Source organism: Dendropsophus ebraccatus, chromosome 10 (genome assembly GCF_027789765.1).
Source record: "Dendropsophus ebraccatus isolate aDenEbr1 chromosome 10, aDenEbr1.pat, whole genome shotgun sequence".
In the NCBI taxonomy this organism is placed as follows: domain Eukaryota; kingdom Metazoa; phylum Chordata; class Amphibia; order Anura; family Hylidae; genus Dendropsophus; species Dendropsophus ebraccatus.
In genome coordinates, this window is record NC_091463.1 from 6315328 (window position 1) to 6330369 (window position 15042).

Genomic DNA, 15042 nt, shown 5'->3' on the forward strand with positions numbered 1-15042 from the left:
TGTAATGATGAGGAAGGAAAATAAGTGGAGCTGGGGCCTAACTAGAAATGGCTGGACCCCCTAGCAAACCTCTGATTCCCCCCCCCCCCCCCCCCCCTTCCCTTTCCTGACTGACCACTAAGCCATCAAGTGTAGTGCAAGTGGTGGTCATTAGGGCTTCCAGTTAAAGGGGTTATTCAGCGCTACAAAAACATGGCTACTTTCCCCCTACTGTTGTCTCCAGTTTGGGTGGGGATTTGAAACTCCGTTCCATTGAAGTAAATGGAGCTTAATTGCAAACTGCACCTGAACTGGAGACAACAGTAGGGGGAAAAGTGGCCATGTTTTTGTAGCACTGGATAATCCCTTTTCAAGGGACATTTGCAGATCCCGGGAGATCCCCTCAGCCACCTGGTGCTGCAAATGATGACGGCCCAGGGGGCCCAGTGTATTGCAGAAGCGGGGTCACCAGGCCCCATGGCAGTCACTATGACTGCTGCTGTGGTACTTACGCCCCATGGCAGTCACTATGACTGCTGCTGTGGTACTTACGCCCCATGGCAGTCACTATGACTGCTGCTGTGGTACTTACGCCCCATGGCAGTCACTATGACTGCTGCTGTGGTACTTACGCCCCATGGCAGTCACTATGACTGCTGCTGTGGTACTTACGCCCCATGGCAGTCACTATGACTGCTGCTGTGGTACTTACGCCCCCTGAAGTGGAGAGAATGATGGCGATGTACATAGAGCGGACTAAAGGAGCAGGAAGATAATGGCGCAGGCCGCGTTATAATAACCTGCCACCCCTGAGGAAGCTAAACCACATCCGGATAAGCCGGTGACTGTGAACAGCGGACTGCTTACCCAGTGACGTCACTCGGTGCAGGTTATTGTACGGACATGTGACACGCCATTGGCCTCTACTCTGAGGAGACAATGGCGTAATATGTAAGGGCTGGAGTCACTGGGAACCACAGAAGGACCAGTAACGTAATGATGGACGTGCAGCTACGTGACAGGTAATGAGAGTGAATGTGATCACATGGTGACCTGGAGGCCGCACATCGGTCCTGGACGGCGATCACGAGTCATGTGACAACCACGCTCATTAGTCGTGAAGCAGAGATGTGATAGCGCCATCTTTGGCCGCAATGTGTTATACAGAAAGTTACCTAGTAGTTCAGGCCTGGACGGCACATAACATGTATGAGGGGTCAGTCACTACACCAACATACTCCACCACTACTGATATATCGCCTTAGATGGGACCCCCGACCTCTACTGCCCCTGTTGCCCATAGCAACCAACCAAAACGCAGCTTTTTTTCATAAACTGCTGTAGAAAAGAGAAAGCTGCGCTGTGATTGGTTGCTTCACATATCTATCACGATGGAGCAGTCACCCATAGCAACCAGTCGTCTTCCCTACAGAATCTCAGTCACCGCCAGTTGGTCTGTAACCTATACCCGTAGTCTGAATATTACACTATCCTGTATAATGGACGCTGAATTATATCTGACGCTACAATAACCGGGAATTACATTTCTCGCCGACAATATGGCCGCTTCTCCTGTTAGAGGCGACACGGATTATAGTTCTGTGCGCCCTCTGGTGGCTGAATCTACAGAGGATGCACGATGACGTCAGCACGTCCATGTACGTAAGTTTAAGCAGTCTGTACTAATCGAGCTCCGTCCTTATGAGACCTGACGAATCGCTGGCGGAGAGCCGCCGCCGAGGTGAGGAGCAAGCCGCGCGTTATATGTGCAGGTGTCTGCTCAGGACGGTACCGCAGGGCCGGGGGGACACCGGGGTGTAACGGGAGGGCAGCGATAGGACTGCTATTCATATGGCATGCTGGGAGTTGTAGTTTTACCACAGGTTAGTGAACATTGTTCTAATGGGGATGGGGAACCTACGGCTGTGCGGGCATGATGGGAAACAGCTGGAGGGCCGAGGGTCCCCATCCCTGATTTAAAGGGCTTATCCAAAAGGAAATCCTTTTCTTTCAAATCAACCAGTGTCAGAAAGTTACGTAGACATGTAATTTACTTCTATTAATAATCGTCCAGTACTTATCAGCTGCTGTATGTCCTGCAAGAAGTAGTGTATTCTCTCCAGTCTGAGTGCTCTCTGCTGCCACCTCTGTCCATGTCAGGAACTGTCCAGAACAGCAGCAAATCCCCATAGAAATCCTCTCCTGCTCTGGACAGTTCCTGACCTGGACAGAGGTGGCAGCAGAGAGCACTGTGTCAGACTGGAAATAAAACATCACTTCCTGCAGGACATACAGCAGCTGATAAGTACTGAATATTTTTTATTACAAGTAAATTTAAACTACAAATCTATATAACTTTCTGACACCAGTTGATTTAAAAGATGTATGTATACAATGACACGTTAGTAGGAGAGCGGAGGTTGTCGCACAGAGATTGGGGGCCAGGGTCTGTGTGTACACGGAAGAGGGGGGCGGGGTCTGTGTGTACACGGAGGAGGGGGTGGGGTCTGTGTGTACATGGAGGAGGGGGCGGGGTCTGTGTGTACATGGATGGGGGGCAGGGTCTGTGTGTACATGGATGGGGGGCAGGGTCTGTGTGTACACGGAGGAGGGGGCGGGGTCTGTGTGTACATGGATGGGGGGCGGGGTCTGTGTGTACATGGATGGGGGGGCGGGGTCTGTGTGTACATGGAGGGGGGCAGGGTCTGTGTGTACATGGAGGGGGGCAGGGTCTGTGTGTACATGGATGGGGGGCAGGGTCTGTGTGTACACGGAGGAGGGGGCGGGGTCTGTGTGTACATGGATGGGGGGCGGGGTCTGTGTGTACATGGATGGGGGGCAGGGTCTGTGTGTACATGGAGGGGGGCAGGGTCTGTGTGTACATGGAGGAGGGGGGCGGGATCTGTGTGTACATGGAGGAGGGGGGCGGGATCTGTGTGTACATGGAGGAGGGGGGCGGGATCTGTGTGTACATGGAGGAGGGGGGCGGGATCTGTGTGTACATGGAGGAGGGGGGGCGGGGTCTGTGTACATGGAGGTGGGGGGGGCGGGGTCTGTGTACATGGAGGAGGGGGGGGGGCGGGGTCTGTGTACATGGAGGAGGGGGGGCGGGGTCTGTGTACATGGAGGAGGGGGGGGCGGGGTCTGTGTGTACATGGAGGAGGGGGGGCGGGGTCTGTGTGTACATGGAGGAGGGGGGCGGGGTCTGTGTGTACATGGAGGAGGGGGGCGGGGTCTGTGTGTACATGGAGGAGGGGGCGGGGTCTGTGTGTACATGGAGGAGGGGGCGGGGTCTGTGTGTACAGGGATGGGGGGCGGGGTCTGTGTGTACATGGAGGAGGGGGGCGGGGTCTGTGTGTACATGGAGGAGGGGGCGGGGTCTGTGTGTACATGGAGGAGGGGGCGGGGTCTGTGTGTACAGGGATGGGGGGGCGGGGTCTGTGTGTACAGGGATGGGGGGGCGGGGTCTGTGTGTACATGGAGGAGGGGGGCGGGGTCTGTGTGTACATGGAGGAGGGGGGCGGGGTCTGTGTGTACATGGAGGAGGGGGGCGGGGTCTGTGTGTACATGGAGGAGGGGGGCGGGGTCTGTGTGTACACGGAGGAGGGGGCGGGGTCTGTGTGTACATGGAGGAGGGGGGTGGGGTCTGTGTGTACATGGATGGGGGGCAGGGTCTGTGTGTACATGGATGGGGGGCAGGGTCTGTGTGTACACGGAGGAGGGGGCGGGGTCTGTGTGTACATGGATGGGGGGCGGGGTCTGTGTGTACATGGATGGGGGGCGTGGTCTGTGTGTACATGGATGGGGGGCAGGGTCTGTGTGTACATGGATGGGGGGCGGGGTCTGTGTGTACATGGAGGAGGGGGGCGGGGTCTGTGTGTACATGGAGGAGGGGGGCGGGGTCTGTGTGTACATGGAGGAGGGGGGCGGGGTCTGTGTGTACATGGAGGAGGGGGGCGGGGTCTGTGTGTACATGGAGGAGGGGGTCGGGGTCTGTGTGTACATGGAGGAGGGGGCGGGGTCTGTGTGTACATGGATGGAGGGCAAGGTCTGCGTGTACATGGATGGGGGCGGGGTCTGCGTGTACATGGATTGGGGCGGGGTCTGCGTGTACATGGATGGGGGCGGGGTCTGTGTGTGTACAGGGATGGGGGGGGCGGGGTCTGTGTGTGTACCGGGATGGGGGGGCGGGGTCTGTGTGTGTACAGGGATGGGGGGGGGGCGGGGTCTGTGTGTACAGGGTTGGGGGGGCGGGGTCTGTGTACAGGGATGGGGGGGGCGGGGTCTGTGTGTGTACAGGGATGGGGGGGGCGGGGTCTGTGTGTGTACAGGGATGGGGGGCGGGGTCTGTGTGTGTACAGGGATGGGGGGGCGGGGTCTGTGTGTGTACAGGGATGGGGGGGCGGGGTCTGTGTGTGTACCGGGATGGGGGCGGGGTCTGTGTGTGTACAGGGATGGGGGGGCGGGGTCTGTGTGTGTACCGGGATGGGGGGGCGGGGTCTGTGTGTGTACAGGGATGGGGGGGCGGGGTCTGTGTGTACAGGGATGGGGGGCGGGGTCTGTGTGTACAGGGATGGGGGGCGGGGTCTGTGTGTACAGGGATGGGGGGCGGGGTCTGTGTGTGTACCGGGATGGGGGGCGGGGTCTGTGTGTACAGGGATGGGGGGCGGGGTCTGTGTGTGTACAGGGATGGGGGCGGGGTCTGTGTGTGTACAGGGATGGGGGGGCGGGGTCTGTGTGTGTACAGGGATGGGGGGGCGGGGTCTGTGTGTGTACAGGGATGGGGGGGCGGGGTCTGTGTGTGTACAGGGATGGGGGGGCGGGGTCTGTGTGTGTACAGGGATGGGGGGGCGGGGTCTGTGTGTACAGGGATGGGGGGTGGGGTCTGTGTGTACAGGGATGGGGGGCGGGGTCTGTGTGTGTACCGGGATGGGGGGGCGGGGTCTGTGTGTGTACAGGGATGGGGGGGCGGGGTCTGTGTGTGTACAGGGATGGGGGGCGGGGTCTGTGTGTGTACAGGGATGGGGGGCGGGGTCTGTGTGTGTACAGGGATGGGGCCGGGAGCGGACGGGAGCGGACGGGAAGGTTATCGGCTCGGCTGCAGAGAACGGCCCCAGCACCAGCTTCATGGTTGCAGATGGGACGTTGGGTTATACAGGATTTCAGCAGGTAGAAGTGTTCCTGTCAGTGCCGGGTTCTGGCTTTCTGGTATTTGTGGTGCATCAGGAACATTAGGCTTTCATGTGTTTGTATATTATTCATCTCTCTTTCTCTTCCCTCTTATTCCAGCTCCTCCAGCTTCTCATCCAACCAGAAAGATGGCGGCTGGGAAGAAGTCTCCCTTCATAGTCACCCTGGATATTAACCTGATTGTGGTGGCTCTGACCCTGTTGGGGCTTATAAGCCGCCTGTGGAACCTCGGTCACCCTGCAGCCGTGGTGTAAGTGGTCACTTAACCCTTTAGAGTGCAGGCTGGGAGTCCGGCTCCATATTACTCTGCTGACTGGCCTAATGTGCTCACCAGTGTAATGTGCAGGAGCGGCCTGCAGGGGGCTCTGTGGTATATAGAGTCTCCACTTCAGCAACTCCACATGATTGGAAACAATTGTAACAAACCCTCAGCTGTGAGACGGTTTATACCTGGACAGGTTTGTTACACGTTGGTGACTCTTCCATGGGGCGGGGACCCTCTCACCTTGTCGTGCCGTCTCTCCCGTCCAGGTTCGATGAGGTTTATTACGGTCAGTTCATCTCCCTGTACATGAAGCGGATATTTTTCCTGGATGACAGCGGGCCGCCATTAGGACACATGCTGCTGGCGCTCGGAGGTAAGAAGACCCCATAATGGGCAACCGGGTCAGGTTACATCATGGGAACAGGAGCTGCGCGGCCAAGATCCCCCTCCTGTATATCATGGTGGCCTGGTGTGAACATACAGTCCATGTAGTCTAGAAGTAGAGCAGAGATGGGGAACCTTCCACCCCCAGCTGTTGCAAAACTGTATTTCCCATCATGCCTCTACAGTCTTTAGCTGTAGCCTAGAACCCTGTCTAGTCCAGAACCCTGAGAATCTAGAGCAGGAATGGGGAACCTTCAGCTCTCCAGCTGTTGCAAAACTACACCTCCCATCATGCCTGGACAGCCGGAGGATTGTAGTTTTGCAACAGCTGGAGGGTGGAAGGTTCCCCATTCCTGTTCTAGATTCTCAGGGTTCTGGACTAGACAGGGTTCTAGACTGTCCAGTCATGATGGAGATTGTAGTTTTGCTACAGCGGGGGGTGGAGGGTTCCCCATCCTGGCTCTACATCCTCCGGCAGGTGAGTGGGGTTACCTGGTGGCGGCTGGGAGCCATGTTATTCCTATAGTCTGTGCAGCTTTTTCTCTCTCGCAGGATACCTTGGTGGATTCGATGGTAACTTCATATGGAACAGGATCGGGGCAGGTAAGACACATTTACATCAATGTACAAAACTACAACTCCCATCATGCCCAGAGAGCGTGCACCCTTGTGGGAGTTGTGGTTCCTCTGGTCTGTAGTAATTGTCAGTCCCTTGTGCTCCTTTCTCTCCCCTGCAGAATACAGCAGTAATGTCCCGGTGCAGTGGCTGCGGCTGCTCCCTGCCCTGGCCGGAGGCCTCTGTGTCCCTCTCGCTTATCAGATAGTAGTGGAGCTGGGCTCCTCCACCTGGGCGGCAGTGGCCGCTGCCCTGCTCATCCTCTTTGGTGAGTTTCCGCCTCTCCTATTGATGTGTATCCTGTATTGTGCTGAGTTGCCGGTTATGGTGTCACATATACTATATACAGTATATAGATGTATAGCTCACCATGCACCAGCTGACCGGTTCCATTTATATTCTTATTAATATTAGTTTTCTGGTTCATTACCAATTGTCTAATCTTCATGTTCTAGAAAACGCTCTGGTCACTCAGTCCCGCCTGATTCTTCTGGAGTCTGTCCTTATATTTTTCATACTTCTGGCCATATTGTCATACCTAAAGTTTCACAGCCAACAGCAAACCAGGTGAGACATGCGTATAGTGGGACAGGACGGCTCCAGAGCTGCACTCACTATCCTGCTGGTCAGGTCAATGTGTACATACATTACATTACTGATCCTGTATTATACTCCAGAGCTGCACTCACTATCCTGCTGGTCAGGTCACTGTGTACATACATTACATTACTGATCCTGTATTATACTCCAGAGCTGCACTCACTATTCTGCTGGTGGGGTCACTGTGTACATACATTACATTACTGATCCTGAGTTATATCCTGTATTATACTCCAGAGCTGCACTCACTATTCTGCTGGAATGTATGTACACAGTGACCCCACCAGCAGAATAGTGAGTGCAGCTCTGGAGTATAATACAGGATGTAACTCAGGATCAGTAATATCTGTACACAATGACCCCACCAGCAGAATAGTGAGTGCAGCTCTGGAGTATAATACAGGATGTAACTCAGGATCAGTAATGTATGTACACAGTGACCTCACCAGCAGAATAGTGAGCGCAGCTCTGGAGGATAATACAGGATGTAACTCAGGATCAGTAATGTAATGTATGTACACAGTGACCCCACCAGCAGAATAGTGAGTGCAGCTCTGGGGTATAATACAGGATGGAACTCAGGATCAGTAATGTATGTACACAGTGACCCCACCAGCAGAATAGTGAGTGCAGCTCTGGGGTATAATACAGGAGGTAACTCAGGATCAGTAATGTAATGTATGTACACAGTGACCCCACCAGCAGAATAGTGACTGCAGCTCTGGAGTATAATACAGCATGTAACTCAGGATCAGTAATGTATGTACACAGTGACCCCACCAGCAGAATAGTGAGTGCAGCTCTGGCTGGGTCACAGTATTGTGTATCAGGAGGCAGGTGCTCTTTAGCTCTGTACTGATCCCTAATGCTGATTGTTTCCTCCGCAGTCCGTTCTCTCTGCGCTGGTGGTTGTGGTTGCTCCTGACCGGTGTCTCGTGCTCCTTTGCGGTGGGGTAAGCAGCACAGACCCTGCACACACGTTGTCTCGCTCTTCTTCCGCCTGTGACGTTCTCTCCCCTCCTCCATAGAGTGAAGTACATCGGTCTCTTCTCCTACCTCCTGATCCTGTCGCTCGCTGGAGTGCACACTTGGCAGCTGCTCGGTGATCGGAGACTATCCAATGTACGTATGTGATGTGCCGCTCTCCCCTAATGCATTGTGGGTGATCTGACGTGTTCTTTCTATGTGCAGGTTTTGGTCCTTTGTCATGTAGGGGCCCGCGGCCTGGCCCTGCTGCTGCTCCCTGCTCTCCTCTACCTTGGGACCTTCTACATTCACTTGTCAATACTAACGCGTTCCGGACCCCACGACCACATCATGAGCAGCGCGTTCCAGTCTAGTCTGGAGGTGACTCTTCTAGGACCCCACATCTCACAGGAAATAAGGGGGTTACATAGGCACATGGGGTGTCAAGAGGGTGGTCTGATACACTGTAACGAGATCTACCCCTGTGTGTATACCTCACTGCAGAGTGTGTGAGGGGGCAGATCAGTGCACAGCTGTAGCCATGTCTGTCATGTATAATACATGTGCCTGATTGTCTATGTCAGGGAACTGACCTCCTCTTTGTCACCAGGGCGGCCTTTCTCGGATCACCCAGGGGCAGCCGCTGGAGGTGGCATTCGGCTCCCAGATCACGCTGAGGAACACGCTGGGTAAACCAGTGCCCTGCTGGCTGCACTCACACAAGAACCCCTACCCCATCATGTGAGTGCACCCTGTGGTGTCGGGGGAGGGGTAGATCAGTCTCCTCAAAGGGGTACACCAGCAAAAAAATTTACTTTCAAATCAACCTGTGTCGGAAAAGCTATTTAGATTTGTAGAGTGTTTCTATTAAAAATTCTCCAGTCTTCCAGTACTTATCAGCTTCTGTATGTCCTTCAGGAAGTAGTATATTCTCTCCAGTCTGACACAGTGCTCTCTGCTGCCACCTCTGTCCATGTCAGGAACTGTCCAGAGCAGGAGAGGTTTTCTATGGGGGATTTGCTTCTGCTCTGGACAGTTCCTGACACGGACAAAGGTGGCAGTAGAGAGCATACAGCAGCTGATAAGTACTGGAAGACTGAGGATTTTTAAATAGAAGTAAATTACAAATCTATATAACTTTCTGACACCAGTTCATTTGCCAGAGTTTCCCTGGCAAGTAATTTTACCCAGATTACTTCTTCTCTGTGCAGGTACGAGGGAGGACGCGGGAGCTCGCACCAGCAGCAGGTCACCTGTTATCCCTACAAAGACGTCAACAACTGGTGGATTGTGAAGGACCCAGCAAGGTAACTGCAGAATCCGGTGTATGTGTGTGTGTGTGTGTGACGCTTTGTGGAGATCAGAGAGAAAACCATTGTGTTGTCCCTCACCCAGGCAGGACATGGTGGTCAGCTCGCCACCGCGGGTACTGAGGCACGGAGACATCATACAGCTGGTCCATGGCATGACGGCGCGCTTCCTCAACACGTATGTGTCCATGATTGTATGGCTGGTGCTATATCTGATCCACAGGGACTACATCCATGTTCTCTACCCCCAGGCACGATGTTGCTGCCCCCTTCTCTCCCTATGCCCAAGAAGTTTCCTGTTACATTGACTATAACATCTCTATGCCAGCACAGACGCTATGGAAGGTGGTGAGTTTCAGCTGATCTTACGCTAACGCTGGAGTCACATGGAATGGGTCACCTGACGCCTCAAGCACATTTACCTGTTTCTTGCAGGACATCACAAATCGTGAATCTGACAGAGAAACATGGAAGACGATAGTGTCTGAGGTGAAGCTGCTGCATGTGAACACGTCGGCTGCGCTGAAGGTGAGAACGATGGAGGCCGCACTATTACTGTGCCATCCATGTCTGTGTGTGAATGTCGGCTATTGTCCCCTGTTATCAGCCACGGTATGCCGCCATGTGCATGGGCTCCACCTTGTGGCTGACATGTAACTCGCTTTCTGTGCTGCAGCTCAGCGGCTCCACCTTACCGGACTGGGGCTTCCGCCAGCTGGAGGTTGTGGGTGACAAGATGGCCAAAGGTTTTCATCAGAGCCTGGTGTGGAACGTGGAGGAGCATCGCTACGGGAAGAGTGAGTGCCCCGAGAGGAGGGCGGAAGCCTCTGACCTGCTCCTATAGGTCCTGAATGTCTCTGCTGCCTCCTGTGTGTCCTGAATGTCTGTGCCGCCCTCTATAGGTCCTGAATGTCTGTGCTGCCTCAGTTTGTGCTGCCCCTTATAGGTCCTGAATGTCTGTGCCACCTCCTACAGGTCCTGAATGTCTCTGCTGCCTCCTATAGGTCCTGAATGTCTCTGCTGCTCTCTATAGGTCCTGAATGTCTCTGCTGCCTCCTATAGGTCCTGAATGTCTCTGCTGCCTCCTATAGGTCCTGAATGTCTGTGCCGCCCTCTATAGGTCCTGAATGTCTCTGCTGCCTCCTATAGGTCCTGAATGTCTCTGCTGCCCTCTATAGGTCCTGAATGTCTGTGCCGCCCTCTGTAGGTCCTGAATGTCTGTGCCGCCCTCTGTAGATCCTGAATGTCTGTGCCGCCTCCTACAGGTCCTGAATGTCTGTGCCGCCCTCTGTAGGTCCTGAATGTCTGTGCTGCCCCTTATAGGTCCTGAATGTCTGTGCCGCCCTCTATAGGTCCTGAATGTCTGTGCCGCCCTCTATAGGTCCTGAATGTCTGTGCCGCCCTCTATAGGTCCTGAATGTCTGTGCCGCCCTCTATAGGTCCTGAATGTCTCTGCTGCCTCCTATAGGTCCTGAATGTCTCTGCTGCCCTCTATAGGTCCTGAATGTCTGTGCCGCCCTCTGTAGGTCCTGAGTGTCTGTGCTGCCCCTTATAGGTCCTGAATGTCTGTGCTGCCCTCTATAGGTGCTGAATGTCTGTGCCGCCCTCTATAGGTCCTGAATGTCTGTGCTGCCCTCTATAGGTCCTGAATGTCTGTGCTGCCCCTTATAGGTTCCTAATGTCTGTGCTGCCTCCTACAGGTCAGGAACAGGCGGAGCGGGAGGAGGAGCTGCAGACCCCGGTACAGATGGACATCGGGAGGAACCTCAGCTTCATGGCTCGCTTCTGGGAGCTGCAGGTAGGAGATTCCTGGAGGAGGTATACAGCTGGAGCTCCGGGGTGGAGGGGTGGTCCATGTATGCCGGACCCTCCTGTGTATATACGGGATATATTTCTTCAGCAGCAGCACTAGAAACAGTAGAGTGTGGGCGCATGTCTCACCAAACCGGACCCAGGTTCGTATGTAGTACCAGGACAAATGAAGAGACCGCACTTCCAAGGAAAATACACTTGTAATCCGACCAGTGCAACGTTTGGCTCAATAGGTAGCCTTTCACTGTTTGAGAGCCGAAACGTTGCATTGGTGGGATTAAAAGTGAAATTTCCTTGGGAGTGCGGTCTCCTTCATTTATCCCTATATTGGATATATAGTTATTTCCTATCTCTACAGTGGAAGATGCTGAACATGAGGGGCGAGAGTCCGGAGCACAAGTACTGCTCATCGCCTCTAGACTGGGTCACCCTGGACACCAGCATTGCCTACTGGCTCCATCCTAGGACCACGGTGAGGAGACGCTCATGGAGTCACATGACACACTATGTTTTGGTACACATTGCACTAGTAATGCCTTTACCAGTGCAGCCAATAGAGGGAACACTCGGATGGCAGGATTTGCACCTTTTCCTGAGTTTTGGACCCGATCCTGGTTCTGGTAATGATACTGACCACAATGAGGCTGAATGAACTGAGTGAAGACTACAACTGCCCCATTGTGTTCAGTATAGCCCCAACCTGTGTCATCTTCTCCCTGGGAAGTGGTGTATTCTCTCCAGTCTGACACAGTGCTCTCTGCTGCCACCTCTGTCCATGTCAGGAACTGTCCAGAGCAGCAGCAAATCCCCATAGAAAACCTCTCCTGCTCTCCAGACTGGAAAGAACACATGACTTCCTGCAGGACATACAGCAGCTGATAAGTACTGGAAGACTTGAGATTTTTGTAACAGAAGTAAATTACAAATCTCTGGAACCAGTTGATTGTAAAGATTAAAATTATTTTTTTTTGTGAACTACTGGTTTAAAGGGGTTTTCAAGGCTAAAACTGTTCAATTCCACTGAAGCGAATGGAGGTGAGTTGTTATACCACACACAACCTGAGGACGGGGTGGCGCTGTTCAGCATTTTTTTTTTTTCCAATCCTTGATAATCCCTTTAGAGGAACAATGCAGGAAAAGCTGATGCACTGTGTTGGGTGTTTGAGGGCGGAGTGTGACAACGCTGATGACGTCTCTTCAGGACCTTTACTAGGTATAATGCAGGATCAGTTTTTCCTGGACTGTTCCTTTAAGGGGTCTGTGTGGTTATAAATCCAGCTTGGTCCAATCTCCATAGCGGTCACTTCAGTACCCTGCATTTATGAGATGTTTTGCTCCTCACTGCCCCCCCCCCCCCCCCCCATAACTTCTCTGTGACCTGGGGGACGCCGCCCTGATCCTGTCTCTTCTCAGGGTTATAGTGCGGATCTCTTGTGACTTTATTTTTCTCTCATCCCTCCAGGCACAGATCCAGCTGCTGGGGAACCCTGTGACCTGGTATTCTGCCAATGCAGGTGCCATGCTGTACACCGTCCTCTTCCTGTATTACCTGCTGAGGCAGCGGCGGAGGATATGCGACATCCCGCAAGGTGATACTTGTCTGATCCATAGATCCTGCCGTGTGCTGCCATCATCCTGATCACTGGAGTCACCTCTCTGTGTGTTGTCTGCAGGCACATGGCACGGCTTACAGCTGACTGGCACATTGTGTCTGGGGGGATGGGCTGTGAATTACCTGCCATTCTTCTTGATGGAGAAGACCCTCTTTCTGTATCACTACCTCCCGGCCCTGACCCTGGAGATCCTGCTGCTGCCCCCAGTGCTGGAACATGTGTACCGGCATGTGATCAGGTGAGGCTCCTGTGCTGTGTATGGTGGGATCTGTCCTGTCCGGGGTCTCATCTGATCAGGTGAGGCTCCTGCGCTGTGTATGGTGGGATCTGTCTGGTCTGGGGTCTCATCTGATCCGGTGAGTTTCCTGCGCTGTGTATGGTGGGATCTGTCTGGTCTGGGGTCTCATCTGATCAGGTGAGGCTCCTGCGCTGTGTATGGTGGGATCTGTCCTGTCCGGGGTCTCGGGTGCACTGTCATCTGATCCAGTGAGGCACCTGTGCTGTGTATGGTGGGATCTGTCATGTCCGGGGTCTCATCTGATCAGGTGAGACTCCTGTGCTGTGTATGGTGGGATCTGTCTGGTCTGGGGTCTCATCTGATCAGGTGAGGCTCCTGCGCTGTGTATGGTGGGATCTGTCCTGTCCGGGGTCTCGGGTGCACTGTCATCTGATCCAGTGAGGCACCTGTGCTGTGTATGGTGGGATCTGTCCTGTCCGGGGTCTCATCTGATCAGGTGAGGCTCCTGCGCTGTGTATGGTGGGATCTGTCTGGTCTGGGGTCTCATCTGATCCGGTGAGTTTCCTGCGCTGTGTATGGTGGGATCTGTCTGGTCTGGGGTCTCATCTGATCAGGTGAGGCTCCTGCGCTGTGTATGGTGGGATCTGTCCTGTCCGGGGTCTCGGGTGCACTGTCATCTGATCCAGTGAGGCACCTGTGCTGTGTATGGTGGGATCTGTCATGTCCGGGGTCTCATCTGATCAGGTGAGGCTCCTGTGCTGTGTATGGTGGGATCTGTCTGGTCTGGGGTCTCATCTGATCAGGTGAGGCTCCTGTGCTGTGTATGGTGGGATCTGTCTGGTCTGGGGTCTCATCTGATCAGGTGAGGCTCCTGTGCTGTGTATGGTGGGATCTGTCTGGTCTGGGGTCTCATCTGATCAGGTGAGGCTCCTGTGCTGTGTATAGTGGGATCTGTCTGGTCTGGGGTCTCATCTGATCAGGTGAGGCTCCTGTGCTGTGTATGGTGGGATCTGTCTGGTCTGGGGTCTCATCTGATCAGGTGAGGTTTCTGCGCTGTGTATGGTGGGATCTGTCCTGTCCGGGGTCTCAGGGTGCTTCGGCAGCTGATCAGGTGAGGCTTCTGTGCTGGGTATGGTAGGATCTGTCCTGTCCGGGGTCTCGGGGTGCACCAGCATCTGATCAGGTGAGGCTTCTGTGCTGGGTATGGTAGGATCTGATCAGATGAGGCTCCTGCGCTGTGTATGGTGGGATCTTTCCTGTTCAGGGTCTCAGGGTGCTTCGGCATCTGATCAGATGAGGCCCGTCCTGTTCGGGGTCTAAGGTTGCTTCGGCATCTGATCAGGTTAGGTTCCTGCTCTGTGTATGGTGGAACTTTGTCCTCATTTCTCTCATCTCTGTTCCAGGTCGGACTCTTTACAGAACACTTTCTCTGCCCTCCTGCTGGTGTGGATGTCTAGCATCATCCTGACCTTTAGTAAGCTTTGCCCCCTCACCTATGGAGAGCCGGCCCTGGCACCTCAAGAGTTAAGAAGTTTAAGGTGGAAAGACACTTGGGACATTCTTATAAGGAAGTGATGCCCGGTAGGATGAGAACCTGTGCTGGTTACATGATGGGAGATACATGATACATGAAGATGAGAGGCTCGGCCTTCAGATGCCATGGAGTCTACTTGAGGGGTTCATGAGAATAGCAAACTCTAGGTTAGGAAGATACAGAGTGTAATGCAGCGGCTGCAAAACTACAACTCCCAGCCGATACTGATACTGGCCGTTGTAGTTACTGAACAGTGGTGAGTGCAATGGCTGGACATGAGCTGCAGGTGGCACTGTGGTCCGAACACAGGATAATGGACTGCAGGACTGACATCTCATCTGTTGGGTGATGTAGTCCAGACAGTGACAGGGAGTGCATTACCAGTAGGGGGCAACACTGAGTACTGAGGTGGAAGCTGTCCCTCTGGTGTGAGCTGTATACACAAAACCACTTTTTTTTTTTTATAAAGATAAACTTGTACATTGTTTTAGATTTATTTGAGCAATAAAACGGGATTAAGGTCACAGGACAGAAG

The 15042-nt window shown here is 53.8% G+C and overlaps 1 protein-coding gene across 1 annotated transcript; it reads left to right on the forward strand.

The window, feature by feature from the left end:
* Positions 1-1460: 1460 nt before the first annotated feature.
* Positions 1461-15031, forward strand: POMT1 (protein O-mannosyltransferase 1). Its single transcript, XM_069985782.1, has 20 exons — positions 1461-1720; positions 5269-5419; positions 5701-5807; positions 6371-6421; positions 6556-6702; positions 6890-7001; positions 7922-7987; positions 8063-8156; positions 8226-8381; positions 8611-8741; positions 9212-9307; positions 9396-9488; positions 9562-9658; positions 9746-9838; positions 9987-10107; positions 11011-11108; positions 11481-11594; positions 12585-12711; positions 12796-12973; positions 14377-15031. Exons 1-20 carry the CDS (start codon positions 1681-1683, stop codon positions 14546-14548), a joined length of 2244 nt encoding a protein of 747 aa, XP_069841883.1. The 5' UTR covers positions 1461-1680; the 3' UTR covers positions 14549-15031.
* Positions 15032-15042: the final 11 nt, after the last annotated feature.

Excerpts from the sequence above, each read along its gene's own strand:
- POMT1 (XM_069985782.1), top strand. The coding sequence starts at position 1,681 with ATGAGACCTGACGAATCGCTGGCGGAGAGCCGCCGCCGAG. Across the intron at positions 1,721-5,268 it reads GGCGGAGAGCCGCCGCCGAG|CTCCTCCAGCTTCTCATCCA; the intron begins GTGAGGAGCAAG and ends CTCTTATTCCAG. Across the intron at positions 7,988-8,062 it reads TCGTGCTCCTTTGCGGTGGG|AGTGAAGTACATCGGTCTCT; the intron begins GTAAGCAGCACA and ends CCTCCTCCATAG.